The sequence below is a fragment of the Armigeres subalbatus genome, chromosome 2, assembly GCF_024139115.2.
Source record: "Armigeres subalbatus isolate Guangzhou_Male chromosome 2, GZ_Asu_2, whole genome shotgun sequence".
Lineage (NCBI taxonomy): Eukaryota > Metazoa > Arthropoda > Insecta > Diptera > Culicidae > Armigeres > Armigeres subalbatus.
This window is the reverse complement of record NC_085140.1, coordinates 259,055,413-259,077,151: the sequence shown is the minus strand read 5'-3', so window position 1 is coordinate 259,077,151 and position 21,739 is coordinate 259,055,413. Positions and strand designations below refer to the sequence as shown.

The 21,739-nt window shown below is 39.3% G+C and overlaps 2 protein-coding genes across 8 annotated transcripts in view; one reads left to right on the top strand and one right to left on the bottom strand.

The window, feature by feature from the left end:
* Nucleotides 1-21,739, bottom strand: part of LOC134212127 (glucose 1,6-bisphosphate synthase) — a 340,080-nt gene that overhangs the window by 226,299 nt on the left and 92,042 nt on the right. The window lies entirely within an intron of this gene.
* The window catches only part of LOC134212129 (uncharacterized), a 100,777-nt gene that overhangs the window by 67,607 nt on the left and 11,431 nt on the right, over nt 1-21,739 (top strand). Inside the window, exons 1-2 of one of the 5 annotated variants that reach the window (XM_062689711.1) lie at nt 5,716-6,047; nt 17,637-18,548. The exons of 1 other annotated variant lie outside the window; for it this stretch is intronic. In XM_062689711.1, coding sequence (XP_062545695.1) covers nt 18,006-18,548 — 543 coding nt within the window. In that variant the 5' untranslated portion in view covers nt 5,716-6,047; nt 17,637-18,005. Of the gene's footprint in view, nt 1-5,715; nt 6,090-17,636; nt 18,549-21,739 lie in introns of those variants that run through there. 3 more of the 5 variants (XM_062689709.1, XM_062689710.1, XM_062689708.1) reach the window with 3 other exon arrangements.

Sequence of the window (21,739 nt, the reverse complement as noted above, 5' to 3'; positions counted from 1 at the left end):
CACGATGATACTTTTATGCCCAGAGAAGTCGAGACAATTTCAATCCGCAAATTGCCTAGACCGGCACCGGGAATCGAACCCAGCCACCCTCAGCATGGTCTTGCTTTGCAGCCGCGCGTCTTACCGCACGACTAAGGAGGGCCCCGGTGTACCGTTCTTAAAGTTCTATGCAAAATTATCCTAGCCCGGATTCAGGAGAAGATCGATGCGACTCTCCGGCGGTAGCAAGCCGGATTCCGTGCCGGAAGATCCTGTGTGGACCATATTGTCACGCTCCGCATCATTCTGGAGCAGGTCAACGAATTCCAAGAGTCCTTTTACTTGGTATTCATTGACTACGAAAAGCTTTCGACCGTCTCAATCACGAGAATATGGGGCGCCATGAGACGCAAGGGTGTTCCCGAGAAAATAATCGGCCCCATCGAAAAACAGTACGAGGCCCTTTCATATAGAATGCTGAACAAAGGGGTACTGTCCGACCATATCCGGGTCGTAGCTGGTGTGAGGCAAGGATGTATTCTATCACCGTTACTGTTCCTCATCGTAATCGACGAGATTCTGGTAGATGCGATTGACCGTGAACCAAACCGCGGGCTGTTATGGCAGCCTATAACCATGGAGCACCTAAACGACTTTGAATTGGCTGATGACGTTGCACTCCTCGCGCAACGGCGCTCTGATATGCAGAGTAAGCTCAACGACCTTGCCGAGCGCTCCTCTTCGGCAGGTTTAGTCATCAACGTCAACAAAACCAAATCGTTGGATGTAAACACGGTGACTCCTTCCAGTTTCACAGTAGCCGGGCAACCAGTGGAGAATGTTGAAAGCTTCCAATATCTTGGTAGCCAAATGGCGTCAGACGACGGTACCAAGATCGACATAGGCGCACGGATCAAGAAAGCAAGGACTGCCTTTGCGAGTTTAAGAAATATCTGGAAAAACAGGCAGATAAGTGAACGCACCAACATACGAATTTTCAACTCTAACGTGAAATCTGTGCTGTTTGTTATACGCTAGCGAAACATGGTGTGTATCAGTGGAGAACACTTAACGGCTGCAGGTGTTCATTAACAGATGCCTGCGGTATATAATTCGGGCCTGGTGGCCTCACAACTGGATCTCAAACAACGAACTCCATCGTCGTTGTCACCAGAGGCCGATAGCAGCAGAAATCGGAAGTGGGGCTGGGTCGGCCACACTCTACGTAGGGGCGGAAACGAAATCTGTAAACAAGCATTGGACTGGAATCCAGCGGGACATCGCAGCAAAGGCAGACCCAGAGGCTCATGGCGGCGAAGCCTCAATAAAGAAATAAAAGAAGTCCACCGAAATCTAACCTGGCAACAAGTTAAAACGATAGCCGTGCAACGCTCAGGATGGAGATCTTTCAAGTCGGTCCTTTACACCACCGGAAGTGTACAGGTGTATATTCTGAAATCCTTTGCGGGCCGCAGATGTTCTCAGAGAACTGGAAGTTGCAGAAAAGTTTCAGCGGCTGCGTCGTCAAGTTGAAATCGACTTCGAAAAGCAACGGTTCGATATTCTGGATGCCTAGCTCGAAGAAGAGGAGGAAAACCGCAGTGTTAAAAGCAAAGTGAGCTCCAAAATAATCCGTAACAACACCAGGTCGGTGCAACGAGCCATACAGATGGAGTGAATAGTCAAGTAGCTACCACGTCGACTCACATAGTTTTCACACCACACGACGAGACAAATAGTTCAGCGGATTTGAGGATCCAGATCGTGCCAACAGTTGCCGTACCCAGGCTTGGTATCGAGCTTCCCCATGCAGGAAAAACATCCGTCGCGATGAAGAACGCCTTAGCCGTTGGATCACCTGATAAAGTCGGATATGATTCGTCAGCACAAAAGCAAGCTGCAATTCCTATGTTTTCCGAGTCACAACTGGAGGTTCCTGCACAGCAACGATCTGGGGCGGCCCAGTCGAAGACCAGTTTCGAAGTGACACTATGTGCAGCTGGTGATTATGCAACATCCACTAGTGTATCAGGTTTGTCAGTAGCAAAACATGTGAGGTATAATGTTAGCACGTTACAAGTTAGACTACCGCCTATTGCTGAGGCTACCCATACCAGAACACCAAAACAAATCCTTTCGACAAACACAACGCAACGAAATGTAGGAGATCAGCCAGGGCCTAGAGAACAAGACACGAATAAAGTCATTAGAGGAATAGGTCAGGGTCATATACCAAAAAATCCTTCACTTATTGCTAATCCACCCTTGGGTAAACCTCCACCGGATACGTACATGTAAAAAGTCAATCAATGTCGCGAGAATCCGTACGATTATTGAAATCCAAACCAGTAGAAGTTATGCAGTTGGGAGCTAACCTGCAATCGGGTGAACATCCTTCGCCTTGTATGCTCCCCTCGGTATCCGGGCAGTATAATCAATTGCCACCGTGTGGACGCCGGAAGGAATCTACACCATTTCGTCGAATGACATTTGGTCGAAATGACTCTACGTGGAATGAACATTTGGTCGAAAGGACATTTAGTCGAAAATGTTTTTTTAATCCACTAGATACGCAGGACATTTGGACGAATGACGTTTGGTCAAAAGGACACTACGTCGAAAGGACATTTGGTCGAATTGACATTTAGTCGAAATCTGATTTAAGATTGAATATCTCCGTACATTTGGACGAATGACGTTTGGTCGAAAGCGAGTTTTTGTATTAAAAATCTTGGTAAATTTAGTCTAACAATGTTCCGTCGAATGGCTATTTGAAAGAAAAGGACTTTAGTCAATAACAATAAAAAAAAATGATTTATTCGGGTTTTCTAAAAGTCACATAATTATTGCTCCAATATTGTCAAAAGAATGATGGGTCAATAAAAACAATAAATAATACGAAAACGGTGAATATCCCAGGAATATTTCCGACTGGATATTGACTTTGGCGAACTCCTCTAACCGACTACGATGAATTTATACAACCTGGTCAAAAGAAATTCATTCACCATTTCACCAGAAATTTATATGACAATCTGGTCGGAATTAAATTTTCGGCCAATAATAAACGAATTATGGTTGGAAGACAATTTCATTCTGAACTAAGTATTGTATAAATATTGAGTGAAAGAAAGAGTTTCAATGAAAAGAATAAGAAAACCATTTTCATTCGACCAAATGTCCTTTCGACTAAACGTCCTTTCGACGAAATATCATTTGACCAAATGTCATTAGACTAGCTGTCAATCAACGAAATGCTCCAAAGCCGACTACGATGAAGAAGTGACATTGATATCATTGGTTTTTGATAATGTGCCGAAAAAAATAGAGGATATTTCACCATCAGTACCTAATATTTTGCTATTTCTGTAGGTTTTTCTATAATGCACCAGAGTCTCCATAAGTTTCTTTAGCTCAGATGAAAAATCCTCATTGACATCCATATTTGTTTCTTCCGCTCTTCCGCACTTCCGCTGAACTTCCTCACGTCGACTGAATTCCTTTTATCAGTTTATCCATTAATCTTATGGATTATTTATTCAAATTCAACCAAAAATCTATTGACGAATTATCCATTTAACTTATTACCTATTACCGACTAAACACTTTCAACATTCGACTAAATTTCCATTCGACTAAATGTCATTCCGACTAAATGTCCATTCGACTAAATGTCCATTTGACTAAATTTCCATTCGACTAAATGTCCATTCGACTAAATGTCTCTTCGACCAAATGTACTTTCGACTAAATGTCATTCGACTAAACGTCATTCGACGAAATGTTATTCGACGAACTGTCCCAAAGCCCGCCGGAAGTGTTGTGAAATGAATCCGCGAGAATCTCAACTGTTACTGGAACGTGATCAGTGTATAGTGTCAAGTGCTCATGATCAGTCAAGAATTCATCCTCCACCGGGATACGAGAACTTCATGCAGAAACCAACAATAGCATCAACAGGGTTGTGGAACATGTCAACTTCAGTACCGCCGCAGTACGGGACAACGAGATGTTCGCTGCCGTCAATGCCGAGACAATCGGCACCAGACCGGCCCGAGTATGTGTTTAACTCCACCGAATGTTTACTTTCGTTGAGTCGCCAACGCGGTCAAATACTGTGATCATCGAATGATTTCATTCAAACCAGAGTTGGCATCCAGACACCGGGTCAAGTTTTCACGGAGTCACCAGAACAATACGAGTCATGTCAGTCAAATCCCATCCAGCGGCAAAACTCAAGCCGACAAGCAGTTGGACCCACAGCAGAGCAAATGGCTGCTGGACAAGTCATCCCCAAGGATCTGCCCTCTTTCGCCGGACATCCTCAAAATTGGCCGCTTTTCCTGAGCTCCTTCACTAACTCTACTGAAGCCTGCGGTTATAATGATGCAGAAAATTTAGCGAGACTTCAACGATGCTTGCTCGGACACGCATTGGAGCCGACTGTTTTTTTGCCAACTGTTGATCCCAGAATGTTGTGAGCCGACTGTTGATCCCAGAATCAGTTCCGCATGTACTTGCGACTCTGGAGCGGTTGTATGGTAGACCGGAAGTCATCATTCATGCTCTTCTTAGGCCGATGCGTGAAATTCCTTCTCCCAGAGGTGATGATCTCAAAACCTTGATCAAGTTTGGAATGGGAGTTGGGAACTTGGTGGAGCATATGATCCTAGCACATCAATATCAACACATTAGCAACCCTATGCTTTTGCACGAATTGGTGGATAGGCTCTCACCAAACTTGAAACTGCAGTGGGCTTCCTTTAAACATAGCTTTTACCCCGTAAATCTGGCGACTTTCAATGAGTTTATGAAGGATCTAGTCGTGATGGCCAGTGACGTAACGTTGTTATCAGAAGGTGTACATCAGAACATGGCAATACGAGAAAAGGGAAAACGAGGCGAGGAATTTATGGCAGCTTGCCTAGAACGTTTCGCAACCGAAAACATCCTAGGCCGAACCGGGAATGGAACTCGCCATCCCCCGATTGGCAATCCTACGCCTTTACTCGCAAAGGTAACTGTAGACCTATTTTATGCAGAAACAACCCTTTTATTTTTGTTATTTACGGAAGGATGTCATACTCAGATGTAGTTTTCGCAGAGTTGAAAAATTGGAAAACTTTTTTGAGTCATCAAATCGGCATAAAACTACATCGTTTTATCAAATTCATTACTTTCTGGTTCAAATCCCGGTCTTGGGAAGGTCTATAGCATGATCTGCTTTGTAGCCCCGCATCTTAGAGCTAAACTTCGAAAAGTCCCCATTTCAACGATAATGCGTAATCCTAATCGAAATACATTGTCTTCATAATTTTCCGGTACACTAAACCGCTTCTCGTAACTACTTAAAACTAAACAGGGTTCGCTAGTGTTTTCACATGGTGCACAAATGTGTTCTGCGTTATCAGTAACTAGTGACTAGAGAGCTTTCGAAATGTCAACCGTTTGGGCTTTTAGTACTAAACCGTACCGATTCAAACAATGTGCGCGAATTTTAAAACCGTGACGTAGAAGCGAACCGCGATAGTGTGTACAAAATTCCGACCATATATCCGACAGGAGAACATAGGGGCTAATCCAGAAGGGTCGTCTCATCGGGTGGTTTTCGACTCAATTGAAGTGGCGAACACCACTTCAACCGCAGCATGACGGCCGCGTACGGTATACGTATGCTCGCACTACTGACTAGCTGGGTTGGCGGTCTCGATTGATAGTGTTGTGTACTTTCTGTTCCGTGCTGGAGAGATTCGTTCCTACACACTCTCTCCGGTGTTGCACTGCACGGTAGTGGCCACTTGCTGATTAGAATAATTCCAATGATAACAGTTTCTTTCTGATCTACGAATGATTCAGATCATCCTCCCGCCACCACTAATCGGACTAATTTGAAGACCTGAGGAGAACCGAAATCGCGACCCGTTGGATAGTAGTTCTGCAAACGACGCGTGCGTCGGATCGTGGACGACGTTTGGAATTTGGAGGCCACTTTCGTACTGGAACGACGTTAGAACGACGGAAGTTATCGATCGCGAAACCGCGCAGTGATCCAGTGGAAAGCTTCCGAGGTGTGTCGCCAAGCCCAAACAACAGCCAGTGAGACCAAAAGGGTGAATAATTTGCACGGATAGAAGTGATCAAGTGGCCCCTTAGGTGGCATATTTCGTCTGAGGTTGACACTTTAACGCGCTATTAATCGGATTATCAATCAATTTAAAAAGATTGGCTACGCAATTTCGAGTGATTTATTCAAATCATGTCATTTAAACAGTGAACCTCCAGCCTGCGGCCAGGCGGTTGAAGACCTCGGTAGATGGGACGTTTTATTTGGTGACAAAATTCAGAGATTTCCAACTCTTTTGCACACGGGAGTGACAATTGCAAATCTGCAACACCTAATTGTATTGTGTACTTGTGGAGATAGTTGGCCGGTCTGATGGTGGTAATTCGCAGCACGACAAAGCGGTATCTCGCGTAAACAGCAAAACATTTGAAACCATGAATGTGTGTGATATGTGCCGTGATTGCAAACAAACCAGTATAGGGACAAGAGAGGATGCTAGATTTTAATTGTCTACATTGTCTATCAATTAGGGTGTACCGAATTTCGCATTATCCTTTGCCGGATTTCGTTAAAAATGCAAATAAACCACCGACACAAACAACGGTTACGTTTATCATCAAGTCCGGTCTCCGTTACGATATTTGTTGAATAATTATCACAAGAACAACAAGGAACTAAGGCTGGGAAGCTGTGCATATTTTTAGACTAAGCCTACAATGGCTAGCGGACGTGAATCAACCTTATTTATCTGTACCATTTACATTGAATTCAGTATTTATATTAAGGATTGTTCATTTTATGAAGAAGACTTATTACAAGTAGTGTGCCGTTCTTCAGTACGAACATGGGCCTGATTTAACAAAATGCATAAAAAAAACTTTTATTGATTGATAGTTCAAGTCGTTTTAAGCTGAGATGCAAAATATCAACTCAACTTGATCGCTAAACATCAAACATCATTTTGAATGCATATCAATGCCTTGCCTTATTCTTATTTCACCAAGTAGTGTTTTAACGTCAAAGACAAAATATGCAGACTAGTTCAATAAATCAACAACGAATTATAGAAATGATTAATCATATAAAATATCATACCATGGGTTTTTTTTATAAATATTTAGTATTCAGTTTATGTCGGCCTATGTAAATGCATTCCGACGGGTAGTTTTTCTATGATCAACGAATTTGTAATTGTATGGGTTTATGTATTCAAAAACTATGAAAAATGTGATCTCTTAATGCACAAAATCATGTGCCTTGGCTGAAAACGACAACTTTTTCACTTTTAGGTATTTCAATCCATGCATCATGGATATACTGAAAATTTTGTTCATAAATGGATATACTGAAAATCAACATTCCTGGCAGGTTATTGCGCTTCGGCACACCCCCTAAAGACGGCAACTTTAAGTTTATTTTCTACTAGCTGCATCGTAAATTCGCGAGTGAGTAAATTCTCGATTGGCAGTTTTGGCAAAATAATGTTCCTATCTTTGGTTTTTGAGCCTGTGCCAGGAATACTATCCGTTATCCTACATTCCAATATAATATTTATTGATACACTTATTAAGTGTACTGTGATCCATACAGATATAGATCATATTCCGAAATTCCAAACGCAGCGATATCAGATCAGATTACTTAATTGCGTACGGTGGATTTTTTTTGCGTTTTAATATTTATTTATTTTAGAAACCGCAGTTGCTTTTTTATATATGTTTTCGAGGAATTCAGGAAAAACTTTTTTTAAACAAAATGGCATAAATATTTGATTTCATAGATAAAATACAATCCAGCAGGAAAATATTTGAAACACGAAAATAAGGATAAAATCAAATCAAACGTTCACTGATTTCTTTAATTCAATCGAACTTAACCGTTAATTAATTCAATTAATTACCCTCTGTTGTACAACACACGGGCCATCAAATGAATGAATATTAGTAATAATTTAAACATTGTAAATATGAAGGGGAACTGTTCCGTTTTCCATCTCACTGAACATATATTCACAAACAAATACAGAATCAATCTCGTCGCTTCTTTTTGCTAACATACGTGCTCACTGCTGAAAAACACAAAAATAAGAATCAAATCAAATTCCTTGTTTTGTTTTGCGTGAGATGAATATCGTAGGGATGAGATGAAGTCCACGAGCAGTAACCCTACAAAAAAAATTGCTGTTAATTTTTTTACAGCGTTGCAGCGTTGGTGGGCACTAATTTTTGGAACTCAGCATTGTCCAATTTATTCGCAATAAGTTGCATTCGATGGGGAATCCGGTCCAATTATTTCCTATTGAAAATAAGTCTAATCGAACATTGTTTTCCGGGATTATTGAAAAAACCATCAATTTGTTATCTTTTTGGTATTTTCATCATTACAACTCCAAAAATTGTGTTTGATTGATATTCCAGAGGCGCCCAAAACCGGTTAAAAACATTTTGTTAGCAAAAATTGACTAAGGTCAAGGCAGGTATTTTTGTCTTTTCGCCATAGTCTTGAAAACCAAAAAAAGCAACATTTTTTGCCAAACTCATCCGTAGGTACCCAATCGTAAGCTGGACCTAATGGACGTTACTTTCGTTGGAAAATTTGCCATGTCCCTACTTGATGAAGGCAGCAACATAATCTGTGATAATCAAAAAGCAAAAGAAAATATCTGTAAAGATTACAAAACGTGGTTTAATTAATGGTGGACAATTTATGACAGGTGAAAACACTAAAAGAGCTTAAATAACTTTTTTAACAAATAAATACATTCATTTTTTTTATAATTAATGCAAAATTCCTCCATTCCTCCTACTTTGTATCTTTGCTAGAACTGGAAATGGGCTCTCATACCGTCTCCATCTTCTATCCCAGCGGTTTTCAACCCCAGGGGGTACCTCGAACAAAAATGCGTAATGGCGGACGTAATTCCAATCAAAACATATTGATAATAAAAATGAAATAAAACTGTTAAAGAATGTGTTAAAAATATGCTTCTGAACCAAAATCTAGAATTTAAAAGTTTGAGAGGCATGAAGCTCAGTTGTTTCGTTGCAAGCAGATTAGATGCATCCTTCTACGCTTATCGGAAGCCTACTTCCAAGCAGCTCGAAGGCCTCCTTTCAATAGGCTTGGAAGTCTCATTTCGAGCGGCTTGGAGGACTTCTTTCAAGAGACATGGACCCCTCGTTTTAAGAGGCCCTGAATACTCCTTACAATAGGCTCGAAAGGTTCATTTCAAGAGACTCGGAAGACTCCCTTCAAGAGGCTCGTAAGCCTACATCTAAGAGCCTTCTTTCAAAAGGCCCGGAAGCCTCCTTTCAAGAGGCTCGGAAGCCTCCTTTCAAGTGGCCCGAAAACCTTCTTTCAAGAGGTCCGGAAACCTCGTTTTAAGAGGCCCGGACGCCTCCTATAAAGAGACTTAGAAGCCTCCTTTCAAGAGGCTCGGAAGGCTTCTTGAAGTGGCCCAGAAGTCACCTTGCAAGAAGCGCAGAAGCCTCGTTTTAAGTTGCCTGGACGCCTCCTTTCAAGAGGCTTGGGAGCCTTCTTTTAAGAGGATCGAAAGCCTTATTTCAAAAAGAGAGCAAAACAATTTGCCGAGAATCCAACAGCTGAGATCTCGGTAATAATCTTGGTGAAAGTTCAAATTACCGACTGGTCGTAATCTGTATGAAATTTTCAGCTGTAAAAATTTACCGACCTGTTCGTAAATGTTTACCGATCTGTTCGGTAATACTTTGCCGAAGAGCTCATATAATGTTTATCTATATTTATTGTTCTTAAATGTAAATAAATTCGAATGCAAACACATTGGGAGTTTAGTTAATGTATTTCGATCATTTCATACAGCGAGGGGAGAGCAAATTTCGTAGGTCGATTTTTTTTACCACAACGGTATTGTTAATTTTATCCACTATTTTCAGCGAGGCGAACGGCACAAGTTTTTTCAAGCAAAGAAGTCCCGAAAAAGACGCCGCCATATCTCGCAAAAAAGACGAAAAGCCGCACAAAATATGAAGTCTTTTTAACGGGATATTCTGTCTTTTTCGGAACTTTTCGGCTTGAAAAAGGTGAAAAAGTTTATGTCCTTCTCCTAATCTTCAGTTGGGTGGGCACGATCAAATCGAGTAGACGTGGAACACTTGTAGTTGTCTTCTCCCAATTCCATATTACGGCTTGATTTGGTTTTATGTGAAGGGGGAATGTATCCAATCGGCAGCACACGAAGACATACTTTCCGTATTGGGAAATTTCTAATTTCAATGAATATACATACAGTATGTCCCATAAAAAATGCGAAAATCCATATCTCAGATTCAAATAAGTTTTTTTTTCATATAAAATTAAAAAATCATAATTTTATTCAGGAAATCATTTATTAAGCCATCCATGATTACATTACTCAATATGTTCTCGATCACTTTCTCCAAACGAGGACGGAATCGAGAGCATACCTTCTGAATGTATGAATCAGACATCGAGTTCCATGCCTTGGTAATGGAAGCTTTCAGGGCGCCAACACTGGGGTGAGAACGTTCACAGGCCTTAGTCTGAACATATGCTCATATTGAGTAATCCAAAGGATTCAAGTCCGGGCTGCTAGGAGGCCAAATGTCCTTTGGCCAAAATTCCATGTTTTCTGTCAGCCAGGTTTGAGTCCTTTTTGAGGTATGACACGGTGCTCCGTCTTGTTGGAAAATGACGTGTTGGTGTGCTCCGAAGTTGGCTTTCATCTATGGCAGAACGTGGTCCTTCAAAATGTTCATGTAAGCCTCGGTATTAACTTTTAATCCAGTTTTGATAAATACTGGAGGCATTTTCAAGCCATTGGACGCAACTGCCCTGAAAAACGGTTGTGAACTTGAATGTCACGTTCTCTGACGTTCTCTGGAACATCCTCAATCTTTTTCGGCGCAATAAACCTGTCTGTACGTGTGTTAGATACGGGATCGATGGTGAACATTTTCTCATCGGAGAATACGATGAAGGTATGCTTCTTTTTTAATGCTGACACCAAACGTTTCGAGCGCTCCAGCCGTAGTTGTTTGATTCGGTCCGTTATAAGGTGACGCTTTACTCTTGCCCTGGACGAACATTTTAAGTCATCTTGGACCAACCGTTGCACGGTAGTTTTTGAAATATTGGCTTCCTTAGCCAATTTCCGGATCGATCTGATAGGATTTCGCCTCACTGATCTGATGACCTTCGGTGTGCGAGCGAACCGTGGACGGCCACTTCCCGGCTTCCGTGGACGTGGTTCATCAAGGAGTGAACGTTGAATACGGTAAACGGTAGCCAGGTGGCATCCCACAATCATTGCAACTTGTTTTATGGGCTTTTGGGCAAGTAGCAAACTGGTCACAACCTCCTTTACGTACATTTTTCTTAGCTTTTTTACTCGCGAACCACTGTTTTGTTTACATTGTCTCAGAGTATATTATAGTCAGATGATTACACACACGCATTAAAACAGTAAAAATAATGTTTAAAGCCACCCAAAAAAAAATTATTGAAAACTTTCGTATTTTTTTATGGGACATACTGTAATGTAATGTAGTTAAAACAGTATTAAGTAATGATTTAAACGTTTACTAATAGTGATTATTTTAATATATTCACGTATTTTTACATTAAAATATTCCAATTGCATTAGCTCAATACTATTTCCAGACACGTGTTGAGTCTAATAGCAAAGTATTTTTTGACAGATGAGCTTTACCGAAATTCAGTCAAAAAGTAAGTTTACCGGTCACTATGGCAAATTTTATTACCGAGTAATTGCAATCAATAAGAAATACCTATTCTCGCCAATTATGTTTAAATTTTCAACGAGATTTCAGTAAATGTAAGCTTTGCTGACCATTTCGTTAGTTTATTGTACCGAAATAAAATCTGACGTTTAGGTATGTAGGAAGCCTTCATTGAAGATGCTCAGAAACCTCCCTTCAAGAGGCGCAGAAGCTTCCCATAGTGATAAAAGTCCTGATGGAAGCTTGCTGGTTAAACTTAATGTGAGTTGGAAAGTTTCACGGAATAATAAAAATTTCAGCCCACTATATAGAGAGCCATGTATCCCGTTAGCTTTTACGTCCAGTTTTTCATATATCTTATGAGTTCCGTGCCCCAGTACACATGTTTTTCGCCGAGATATCTGTCAAAGTTGCTGAAAATCAGCAAATAATTTGCAGAAACTTAGCTAACAAGCCTAATTTTTGACGGGATATCAGCTGGGCACACGGCTGTGCGAATTTTGCCGAGCTGCAGAAACAAAAACTGAGTGTGGGTACCTCTCATGAAAAAGGTTGAGAACCGCTGTTCTATCCTATACCTAAAACTTGACAAGTTCTAGCAGGTAACTGTTAGAATTCGAAATGAGCGAAAAAGCTCGTTTCGGCATCCAACCTTTCATTACTATCACATTGGCAACCCGTTAACCAAGACAAACTTCTGCCATAGAACCTAACTCCCAGATTCCAATAAAATTCCGCATGAACTCGTGGCGAGTTTAGAGGTGTTCGCGGCTTGCAGTGGGCGAGTAATTGCATCATCATTTCCTTCCCATCCCCGATACACCGTGAGGACGTGGCCAGCGCCCGTTATCGACCATTAAAAATACTAGAGCTCTCAAAGAGTGCACATTTAGGTTGGAGAGCAAAATCCCATGCTTCCATCCATTGGTTCCTTGTGCAATTGCGATTGTTCTGGTCAACCACGGAGTAGCAACTACGAAATGAACGGTCATGATGCTCATGGTCAGTAATTGTCTCAGTAAAGTCTAAAGATTTCCATTGACAGGCATATATAAACTATATAAATATTTCATTCAAGAGTGTTACGTCAAAAACAGCAAAATGCTTCCACAAAAGGGAACCTTTCCTTAAAATTAGAATTTTAACAACAAATAATTTGATGAATGCATTTTTATTGGTTTTTCCTTTTGCCTAATTCAGATTATGTAAAATCATATTTTCTCTTGAGAGCTTTTATATACCTGGTTTGTCATGGTAGAAACTTTTATATTGATATTCAGTGTAAAACTAATAGATGAGTGCATGACTATTTGAATAATTGACCTTTCCCGTCAAAAATTTTGATTCGCTCAATCGATTGTTTATTTTATTTAAGGTAAACTTCCCCAAAGAACCCATATTTTTTGTCGCCTTTTTCATTTTTTAATACTTAGTTTTAAAATATAAAACAAAAAATCGAAAAAGTGCTGTTTTTCAAGATTGGCCTAACATTTGCCCGATTTTGAACGAACATCGGCACTTTTTCGGGTATAAAGCCTGTCCACGTTAAATTTCGGACAGTTAGATAATGTTCAACTGATTTGTCGCCATTTCATCAGTTTGGACGAGAGCTAAAACATGCTGAAAACAGCGGTAAAGTGTAAAGATTGAGCTGGCATGTAAATAGTTCGTCTCAGTGGTTGGTAAAATGTTTAAAAATCGCGTTGGAAGATGGGTGTCCGAAATTTAACGTGGACAGTAGGGTGGCTCAAAAAACACTTTTTCAAATTTTTTGATGGGCCGCCCTCTTATTCGGTTCTATTTGATGCCCTGATGCTCTGGACAAAATTTCAGCCAAATCGGTCAACGTTTGGGCAGTGCTAAACTCGTTGGAAGTTTATATGGAAAAATGTATGCAGAAACATCCAAAAACAGTGATTTGCAGTTGGACGGCACAATTTACGATCAAGAACCATGATACTAATTCAGTTCTTGTAAAATAAAATACAGAATGTTATGCTGAAAACCGCGAGAAGATTAGAGTTTATTACGCAAAGATATTAGCATTTTACTGGAGTGTTGTAGGGGTGAATTTATTTCTTTTCAAAGGTAAAAGAAACGAAATTTGCTCAAACCCCACTGCAGAGAAATGCTAATAACTTAGCCGGGCAAACTCGAATCTTCTCGCGGTTTTCTGCATAACATCTTATACATAAAAATGAAATGGTCTGTGTTCGTATCCGCATAACTCGAAAACGGCTGGATGGATTTTCTTCATTCCTTCAGCAGATATGTTCGTTATCGTTTCCGACGGGTTTATATGATATTTCCTCATGCGAAAATCACGAGTAAGATTGATTAAATGGTGAAAAACTAAAATTAAGATTCATATGGATATTTCGCATGGGCAGTTCACAACGCGCATTTTCGCCTACTATGCAGGACAACGTCTGCCGGGTCGACTAGTTCTGTATTAAATTCTTCAAGATCTGAATGAGTATCATAGTTCTTCATCGTAAGTTGTGTAGTCCAGCTGCAATTTACTGTTTTTGGATGTTTCTGCATACATTTTTCCATATAAACTTCCAACGAGTTTAGCACCGCCCAAACGTTGACCGATTTGGCTGAAATTTTGTCCAGAGCATCAGGGCATCAAATAGAACCGAATAAGACGGCGGCCCATCGAAAAAATTGAACAAAGTTTTTCCCATACTAATTTGAGCCACCCTAGTGGACAGGCTTTAGTTTTTGATTTTTTAAATAGTTCGAGGCTTCAAAAAATATGTTTTTTTGGAAAAATTGTCTTGAAATAATCCAAAGAATCGACTAGGACAAAAAAAGGAGAAACAATTTTTGACGGGAAAGGTCAATTGTGACATTTTGGAATGTTTGTATTTGCTCTCCGCGTTTGGAGCCTTTAAAAGAAATTTATAAAGACTTATAGCCTCCCGAATCAGTTCTTTATCATGACAGCATGCGAAAAAGGTCTTTCGCGGTAAGCTACATATCGTATATGTATACAGAAATGATTGGTGAGAGACTTTTTCATTCTTACTTGGATTCCATCCCTGATCATAGATTGTCCTGTCGCGACCTGCGAAACTTAGCAACTCGCAGTTCCATGTTCAAAGCTTTCGTACGTGATCATTTATTCGTTGCCGATTGTATCGAGTCATATTATCTTTTATGCCGTTGGTAATGATTGGTTCTACAGGCCGATAATTGGACCTGCGCAAACCTCATGGCTCTCGGGAAGGCGTGTCGTGTCAGGTCTGTTTAGTGTCCCACTAAACACCCGGACTTAAGCTTGTGCGATTTGAGCCTCACTCGGTAGAACCTGCTTGCGGATACATGCAGGTTTTTATAAAAAAAATAACAGAGCACACTGTCAAACCCCACCGCATCCTAAGCAAGCCAAACAACTTCCATTGGCCTAGACAGGGATCTTCAAGCCCTAGGATATAAGTAGGGGAAGGTGATCAATTGTCGGCACCCTTTTGTTCTTGGTTCATAACTTTCGCCCAATTGAACAAAGGGGTGATATTTGCACACAAATGGAAGCTTATATGCAGTTTGATGAATTTTTTTCATAATAACGGGTGGCCACTAAATAGCGGTAATGAAAAGAATGGCTCGGGAAGAAAACTACAAAGAAGTTTAGTTCAATCTGATATACGTTATATAAAGAGTTGGCCTCAATCTTTAAACTTAGATTAATGAATAATGGCATATAGTCCGTGGTCTGCCGTGCGGCGTAGTTTAATCTTGCAGATCACATGGCCGTTGGACGGCGACCATCTCTGGATGATGCTTCTGATCCTATTTATGAGTTGCTTCGTGTCTTTGGCCTTCCAATCTCCTTTACCAATCTCCTTGCTCGGTCTTCTTAAAATCCTTTAACAGTTTTCGAAACATTTTCACGTTCAAAATTGTCCACCGTGTACTTTTCCCACGATCTTTGTTCGATTGAAAAATTGTACAATGCGGCGCGCATTCTATCTGCTTTGACAGCATGTTTGAAAAAAAAAACTGAACATGTTAAAGTAAAAGTATATGGGCGACAATTTTCTGAATATTCTATTCATTTACATAAGGAAATATTCCTCTGAAAGCATTGATGATCTACCTTTAAATTTACCTTTTCGTTTTACTTCGTTTGTAACACTAAGCAAATAATGGGCACAAAAAGATCGTACTTATATAGCGCATGCATGAAATATTTCAAAATTTCCATATCTGTTATCTGTTAAAAGTTACGTCTGGGTGCCTACACCCGACCAGTGCCGGCAACTGTCCACCTTCCTCTACGTATGTAGTAGCTTAATACATCATCCGTCTGAAAAGCTTACATTTTTCTATTAAAACCATGCAGAACCTGTAAATGCCAATATTTCATACATATTTTTTGTGTTTATGAAAAGCTGACTAATACTTTTCCTAACTTTTGTACACACAAACATACATTTGCTCAATTTACCGAGCTGAATCGAAAGGGATATACAAATTGAGAAAAATATGAGGTTTCAATAAACACATGTTTTTGGGCTACAAAATCATAGCCAAGACAGTGACCCTGATGAAATATTTTGTAAATTTACGTTTATTTGTTGCACATATGTTGAGCATGAAAATAAACGAAAAAAAACAAATCGACCTCAATTCAAAATAAAAATCAATTGAAAATTACACGATCATGCAAAAATAAAGCAGATTTCAATATTCTATTACTTACTTTACTTACTTAATATTCTATTAGCTAGTTATTAATTGAAAGTTTTTCTATGCCCCCCATTTCATAAGTATGTCTCTTATGTGGCGAGTACAATGCTATGTTCAGGAAGTCGAGAATGAAATAAAAAACTCATAGGATTTGTTAAAGAATGTATTAGAAGAACATAAAATTTTCTGAAAATTAATTATTGACACCTCGAAATGACAATTTTTACCGAAAAACAACCAGAGAGGAGAGACATAATTTTTAAAAATTGTACCGGCCCAATTCAAAATCGAAAAAGTGATATGCTTTTCAGCACACTTGTAAGCTGGATTGAAATCTTTTTAATTTTTTTCCGTACATCCTAAGGATACGAAATAAAGGAATCACCCTAATCACTATTATTAATCACGGAAACACCGTAATAAACGATGGTTTTAGATATTTATGCCGAAATCAAATTGTTTTGAACCGGAACTAACTGGTGTCCACGTGCACTTAAGATGTTCAGATTGCAAAAAAAAAAGTTAGAGTATCTGTTGCATTTTCAATAACATATGTCCTAACCGCTGAAAAATTTCAAGACAAGAACAAATCAAGTTGCTCCTAATTCCTTTGTTTTTGACAGGATGAATATGGGAGGTATGAGCTATAGAACCGGAACAATAACTCTTCTCTAAAATCTTCAAAAGCACAATAAACGGTTTTCGATCTTATAGAATCATTGGATGGCACTCTCTCATAACAGTCCCGGCGCCAACGTTCTTGTAATTGTTGAAGAAACTTATCTTGTGATCCAGTGCTTTTCAATCTCTAGGTCGCGTTCCGCTCGCGCCGAGAGGTCACACAAGATATGGGATAAGATTTTATTACATGCCAATAGTTATAAAAAATATAGAAATCACACTTTCAGTTGTCATAATGTACATTCATCATAAAACTGATGGGTTACAATATACCGGCTTCGAGATTAAGTGCCGATAAAAAAAAAATCTATAAGAACTATCAAAGTTATAAGTACAAAATAATTCTTAAAAATAGGCCATGTTCCGAAGAAATTCGAGAACCTCCAGTTATAAGCAGATTGCATGGATAGCCACTCGCATAATTTTGTCATCATATAAAACAATACGGCTGACGGTAAATATATCCCATTCAGAGAAAGATTGTTACCTCGTTGAAGTGAAGCGGCTGCTGCACGGTAGTTCTTATCACAGAATACCGACTCGGGAGTTAGTGTGATAAATCGCGCGGCATTATTTGAAAGCGTCTTCCCTCGGATTATAAGTGATAACGTAATTGGTGTAATGTAGTGCTCGCGAACAAGGAAATGAAACGAATCAAGCAACTGAAACGAGAACAGCATCCAAAGTAACGCACCAAAACGAAAGTTATAGGCCTCAACCCTACCGTGTTGATTCGATTTCGCAGCTCATGAAAAGTATTATAGTGCCCAGTGTGATTCATGCAATTGCATACAACTAGTTTTATATGAAGAAACCCTCCAAACGGCGAAAGTTCAAACATTATGCGTGGCAGCATAGTTGGAATAGAGGATGGCCTCAGCAATCCCAAACCCGGAAACTGGCACGGGTTATTATTAGAACTGCTAGACAACCTATACGCGTCGTTAATCGTAGGACCCCTCGTGGTCGGTTACTGGCGGGCCACGTGGAATCTCGCCGGCGAGTACATCTATCCTGAAGATCTTCCAACTAGCTTACTAGTGTCGTTATCCGTTGGAGTGGTAGGGCACCTCGTATTCAACATATTCCAGGCGACCATCCGACAGCACTTAAACGCCGACAAACATCGATTACTGTTCTTCGTTGGTTCGCGACTGTATACGGAAATTTACGGCACGATATGCGTGAACACTTGGCGAGGCGGATGGGAGATGATTAATCTCTACACAACACACGACGGGCTCTACGTCATACTGATAACGCTGGGATGCGCACTCCTGTTGGCCATGCTCAAAGGCCTCCGCAACGTCACAGCGTCACCGTTCGTTGTTGTCAACGATTCCCGCCGAGAATACTTTGACATTCCAACTTATTTTAAACTAACGGTAAGTGAGCATGGCTTGATTGAGTATCGTCCATTAGCATAAATACTCGTATAGGCAGCGCAGCAGCTAAACAAAGTCTCTTGTAAAGTCTCCTACTTTTGAATATCAATTTATGGTTGGACATCTAAATAGTTTCTGGTGATTTTTTTTTGAAGAGTAATTATAATAAATGCCAGATTTCACTGAAAATGTGAATACATTCCTAATCGATATTTTTATTGATTGTGAAGTCTCTCTCGCCCTTCCCATATTAATCCATGTGAGCTCATATATTAACATTTTGTTTTGTATTTATTTTCATACACATATAATATGAAAAAATGCACAAAACTCAATAAAAAATGCAGTTATGTTCATGAAGCTATTTTGTGAAACTCAGACACATTCATTCTTCACCTAGACGTACTTTTATTAATGCGAACGGAAAACCAAAAATAAATTCAAGTATCGTCTCATCCCAAGTAACAATTTTACATGCTTCTTAGATTTATTCAATTCTTAAAGCGGATTTATAATAGCAATCGCCATAGCTAGTTGCTTAGTTTTATTGTCGATCTTATATCAACAAATCTCTCATAAATCTGCTGAAAAGGCTTCAAACGTCTAACGCCTATTGAACTTATAAGCAGCTCTACGGCGGAGACAAAATGTTTGCAAAGTTGCTCCATTTTGCATGATTTGTCGAGAAATCATAAATCTTTTTTTACACGGATTATCGAATTTTGAACTGAAAACTTTTTCTACTAAACTATTTTACTACTAGAAGCATTTCTACTTCTTATTACATCTCCCAATGGGACATTGCCGCCTTGCAGCTTAGTATTTATTAAGCATTTCCACATTTGTTAACTGCGAGGTTTCTTAGTCAAGTTACAATTTTTGCATTCGTATATCATGAGACTAACACGATACTTTTATACTCAGGGAAGTCGAGAAAATTTCCAACCCATAAATTTTCTAGACATACCGAACCAAGCCACCTTCAGCGTGGTCTTGTTTTGTAGCCGCGCATCTTACCGCGCGACTGAGGAAGGCCCCCACAGCATTCACATATTCATTAAGGTGATTTTATAATTCAGTCCATGATTAATTTCAACTCATCACAGGTTTTTATACTCCTATTCATAAAAGCCAAAATCTGACGTAATAGTTAAGCTAGTTTAGCTAGTACAGCTCCAAAATTAAAGACGATTGTTCAGTAAAAGTAAGCGAAACGGTCTACCATTGTTTCATCCCTATTGCTATGGTTCTATCAAATCGTGCTCTTGAAAAAAATATAAGAAAAAGCACGTTTTTTTCAAGATGGCCGATTCCCGGCTTTATTATATCATCACCTTAACAATCTCCCTAAGCCTTTTCAATCAGGTGAATGGTCATTCATCTCGGGCGAATGTGTCGGCCACTGGATGACGTCAAATTTATGATCCTCAAACCATTTCTTAACAGCAGAGCAGTATGCTAGTCTCACTATCCTGCATTGAAATGTAGCAGCATTTCATTTTCCACAATCTCTGCATAAATATACAGATTTATTATTCATTCGAGAATGCAGCTATTTGTAATTGAGCTTAAAGATGTAGTTGCGGCTTTAGATGGATGTACCGAAGCGCAATACCCAGGAAGAAGACATGAACAGAATAACAAAACATGATATAGACTTGCGAGGTGAACCGGCCCAGGTCCGAAAACCTCATTAATAAAGATAATAATAAGAATGATATAGACTTGATTTATATGGGAGATAATATCATGATTTGTGCAACAATATTTGCACCGAAATATTATTTTTATCAAAATATGCAATGGATAAGAACTTAATGCACATAATACTGATTACTTATTACAACTAGCATAACTTGATCTTCTTATGTTATTTTAGTGCAAAATATTGATATTGTGGTCTGATCTTTTATCTCTTATATCAATCATGTTCATATCTCATTTTGCTATCTAATCAACATTTGATATTATTGAGTTATTTCGAATGCTCGGGTAGCCTACCGAAAGTGGGAATACTTGCTGATATCCTACGCCAAATTGTTCTGCAAAAAAAAAGATTTTCCACCAATTCAACATAGTCCATTCGCAAGAATATGCTTGGGTTATTATTTTTAATGCAAAGGCAGGTAAGTTCAACTAGTCTTTTATCTAATAACTCATGGCCAGTGTTGGGAAAAACTCAAAAACAAAAAACTCATGAACGATTCAAATCAAACGTGAGTTGAATCACATCCATCCATTTGAATCATCGTAGGTTTTCTTTTGTGCTCCTTCGTAACTAACAGTAAATTAACGTTCAATACATAGCACAATGGATACTCTTGCGTGAGTAAACAATAAATTGCACCCAAATTGGCTTTGAACACTTTTTGGAGCGAAATGATTTATTGAGAAATGAGTGAAATGATCCGTTTTAGCCGTTCTCGCGGAAGCGCTCAATGATTGAGTGTTATGAATGATTTTACCAGCACTGTTCATGACTGAGTTGAATCACCGTAGGTTTTCTTTCGCTCTCCTTAGTTAAAAACAGCAGAGAACAATGGATACACTTGCGTGGATATTAATAAATAAACAATAAATGGATAAACAATAAATCGTCCCCAAATTGATTTTAAACACTTTTTGGAACGATTTCTTGATATATGAGTGAAACGATGTGTTTTAGTATGAAAAACTCAGACGTGATGCATTCATTCAAATTCGCAATCGAGTTTGAATGTGCGGAAGGGGTCAAGGATCGAACTTTACAGTTTTGCAAGTTTTCTATACAATACCTGAATGAAAATCTCACAATTTTGGTATTTAAATCTAGTAATTTGGTGTGCATCAAATTTTCAATCAGATTGTAATAGCGGGTTGATTACATAGTTGCAATTGAGCGTATTCAATCGCTGCCAGTTGAAAAGTATATGAATTGAGTCAGCAGCGAGAAATCGACAATTCATTATCGTTTCTTGATTCGATCCAGCGTTTAGTCTTGGGACGCTGGATTGAATCACCTGATGAAAATGTGAGTCGACACTTTTATAAGCGAAGAGGAAAAGCTGGTTCATGCAGAAAAGTATGGCTTTAGTTATGTTCATGTTAAGCTTGTATAGGAAATGAAGGAATAGTGAGATGTGGTGAAGTTATTTTTTTTATTTAATCTTCTTATGCCCTTATTTTGTTAACGAAAATCAACATCAAAATTA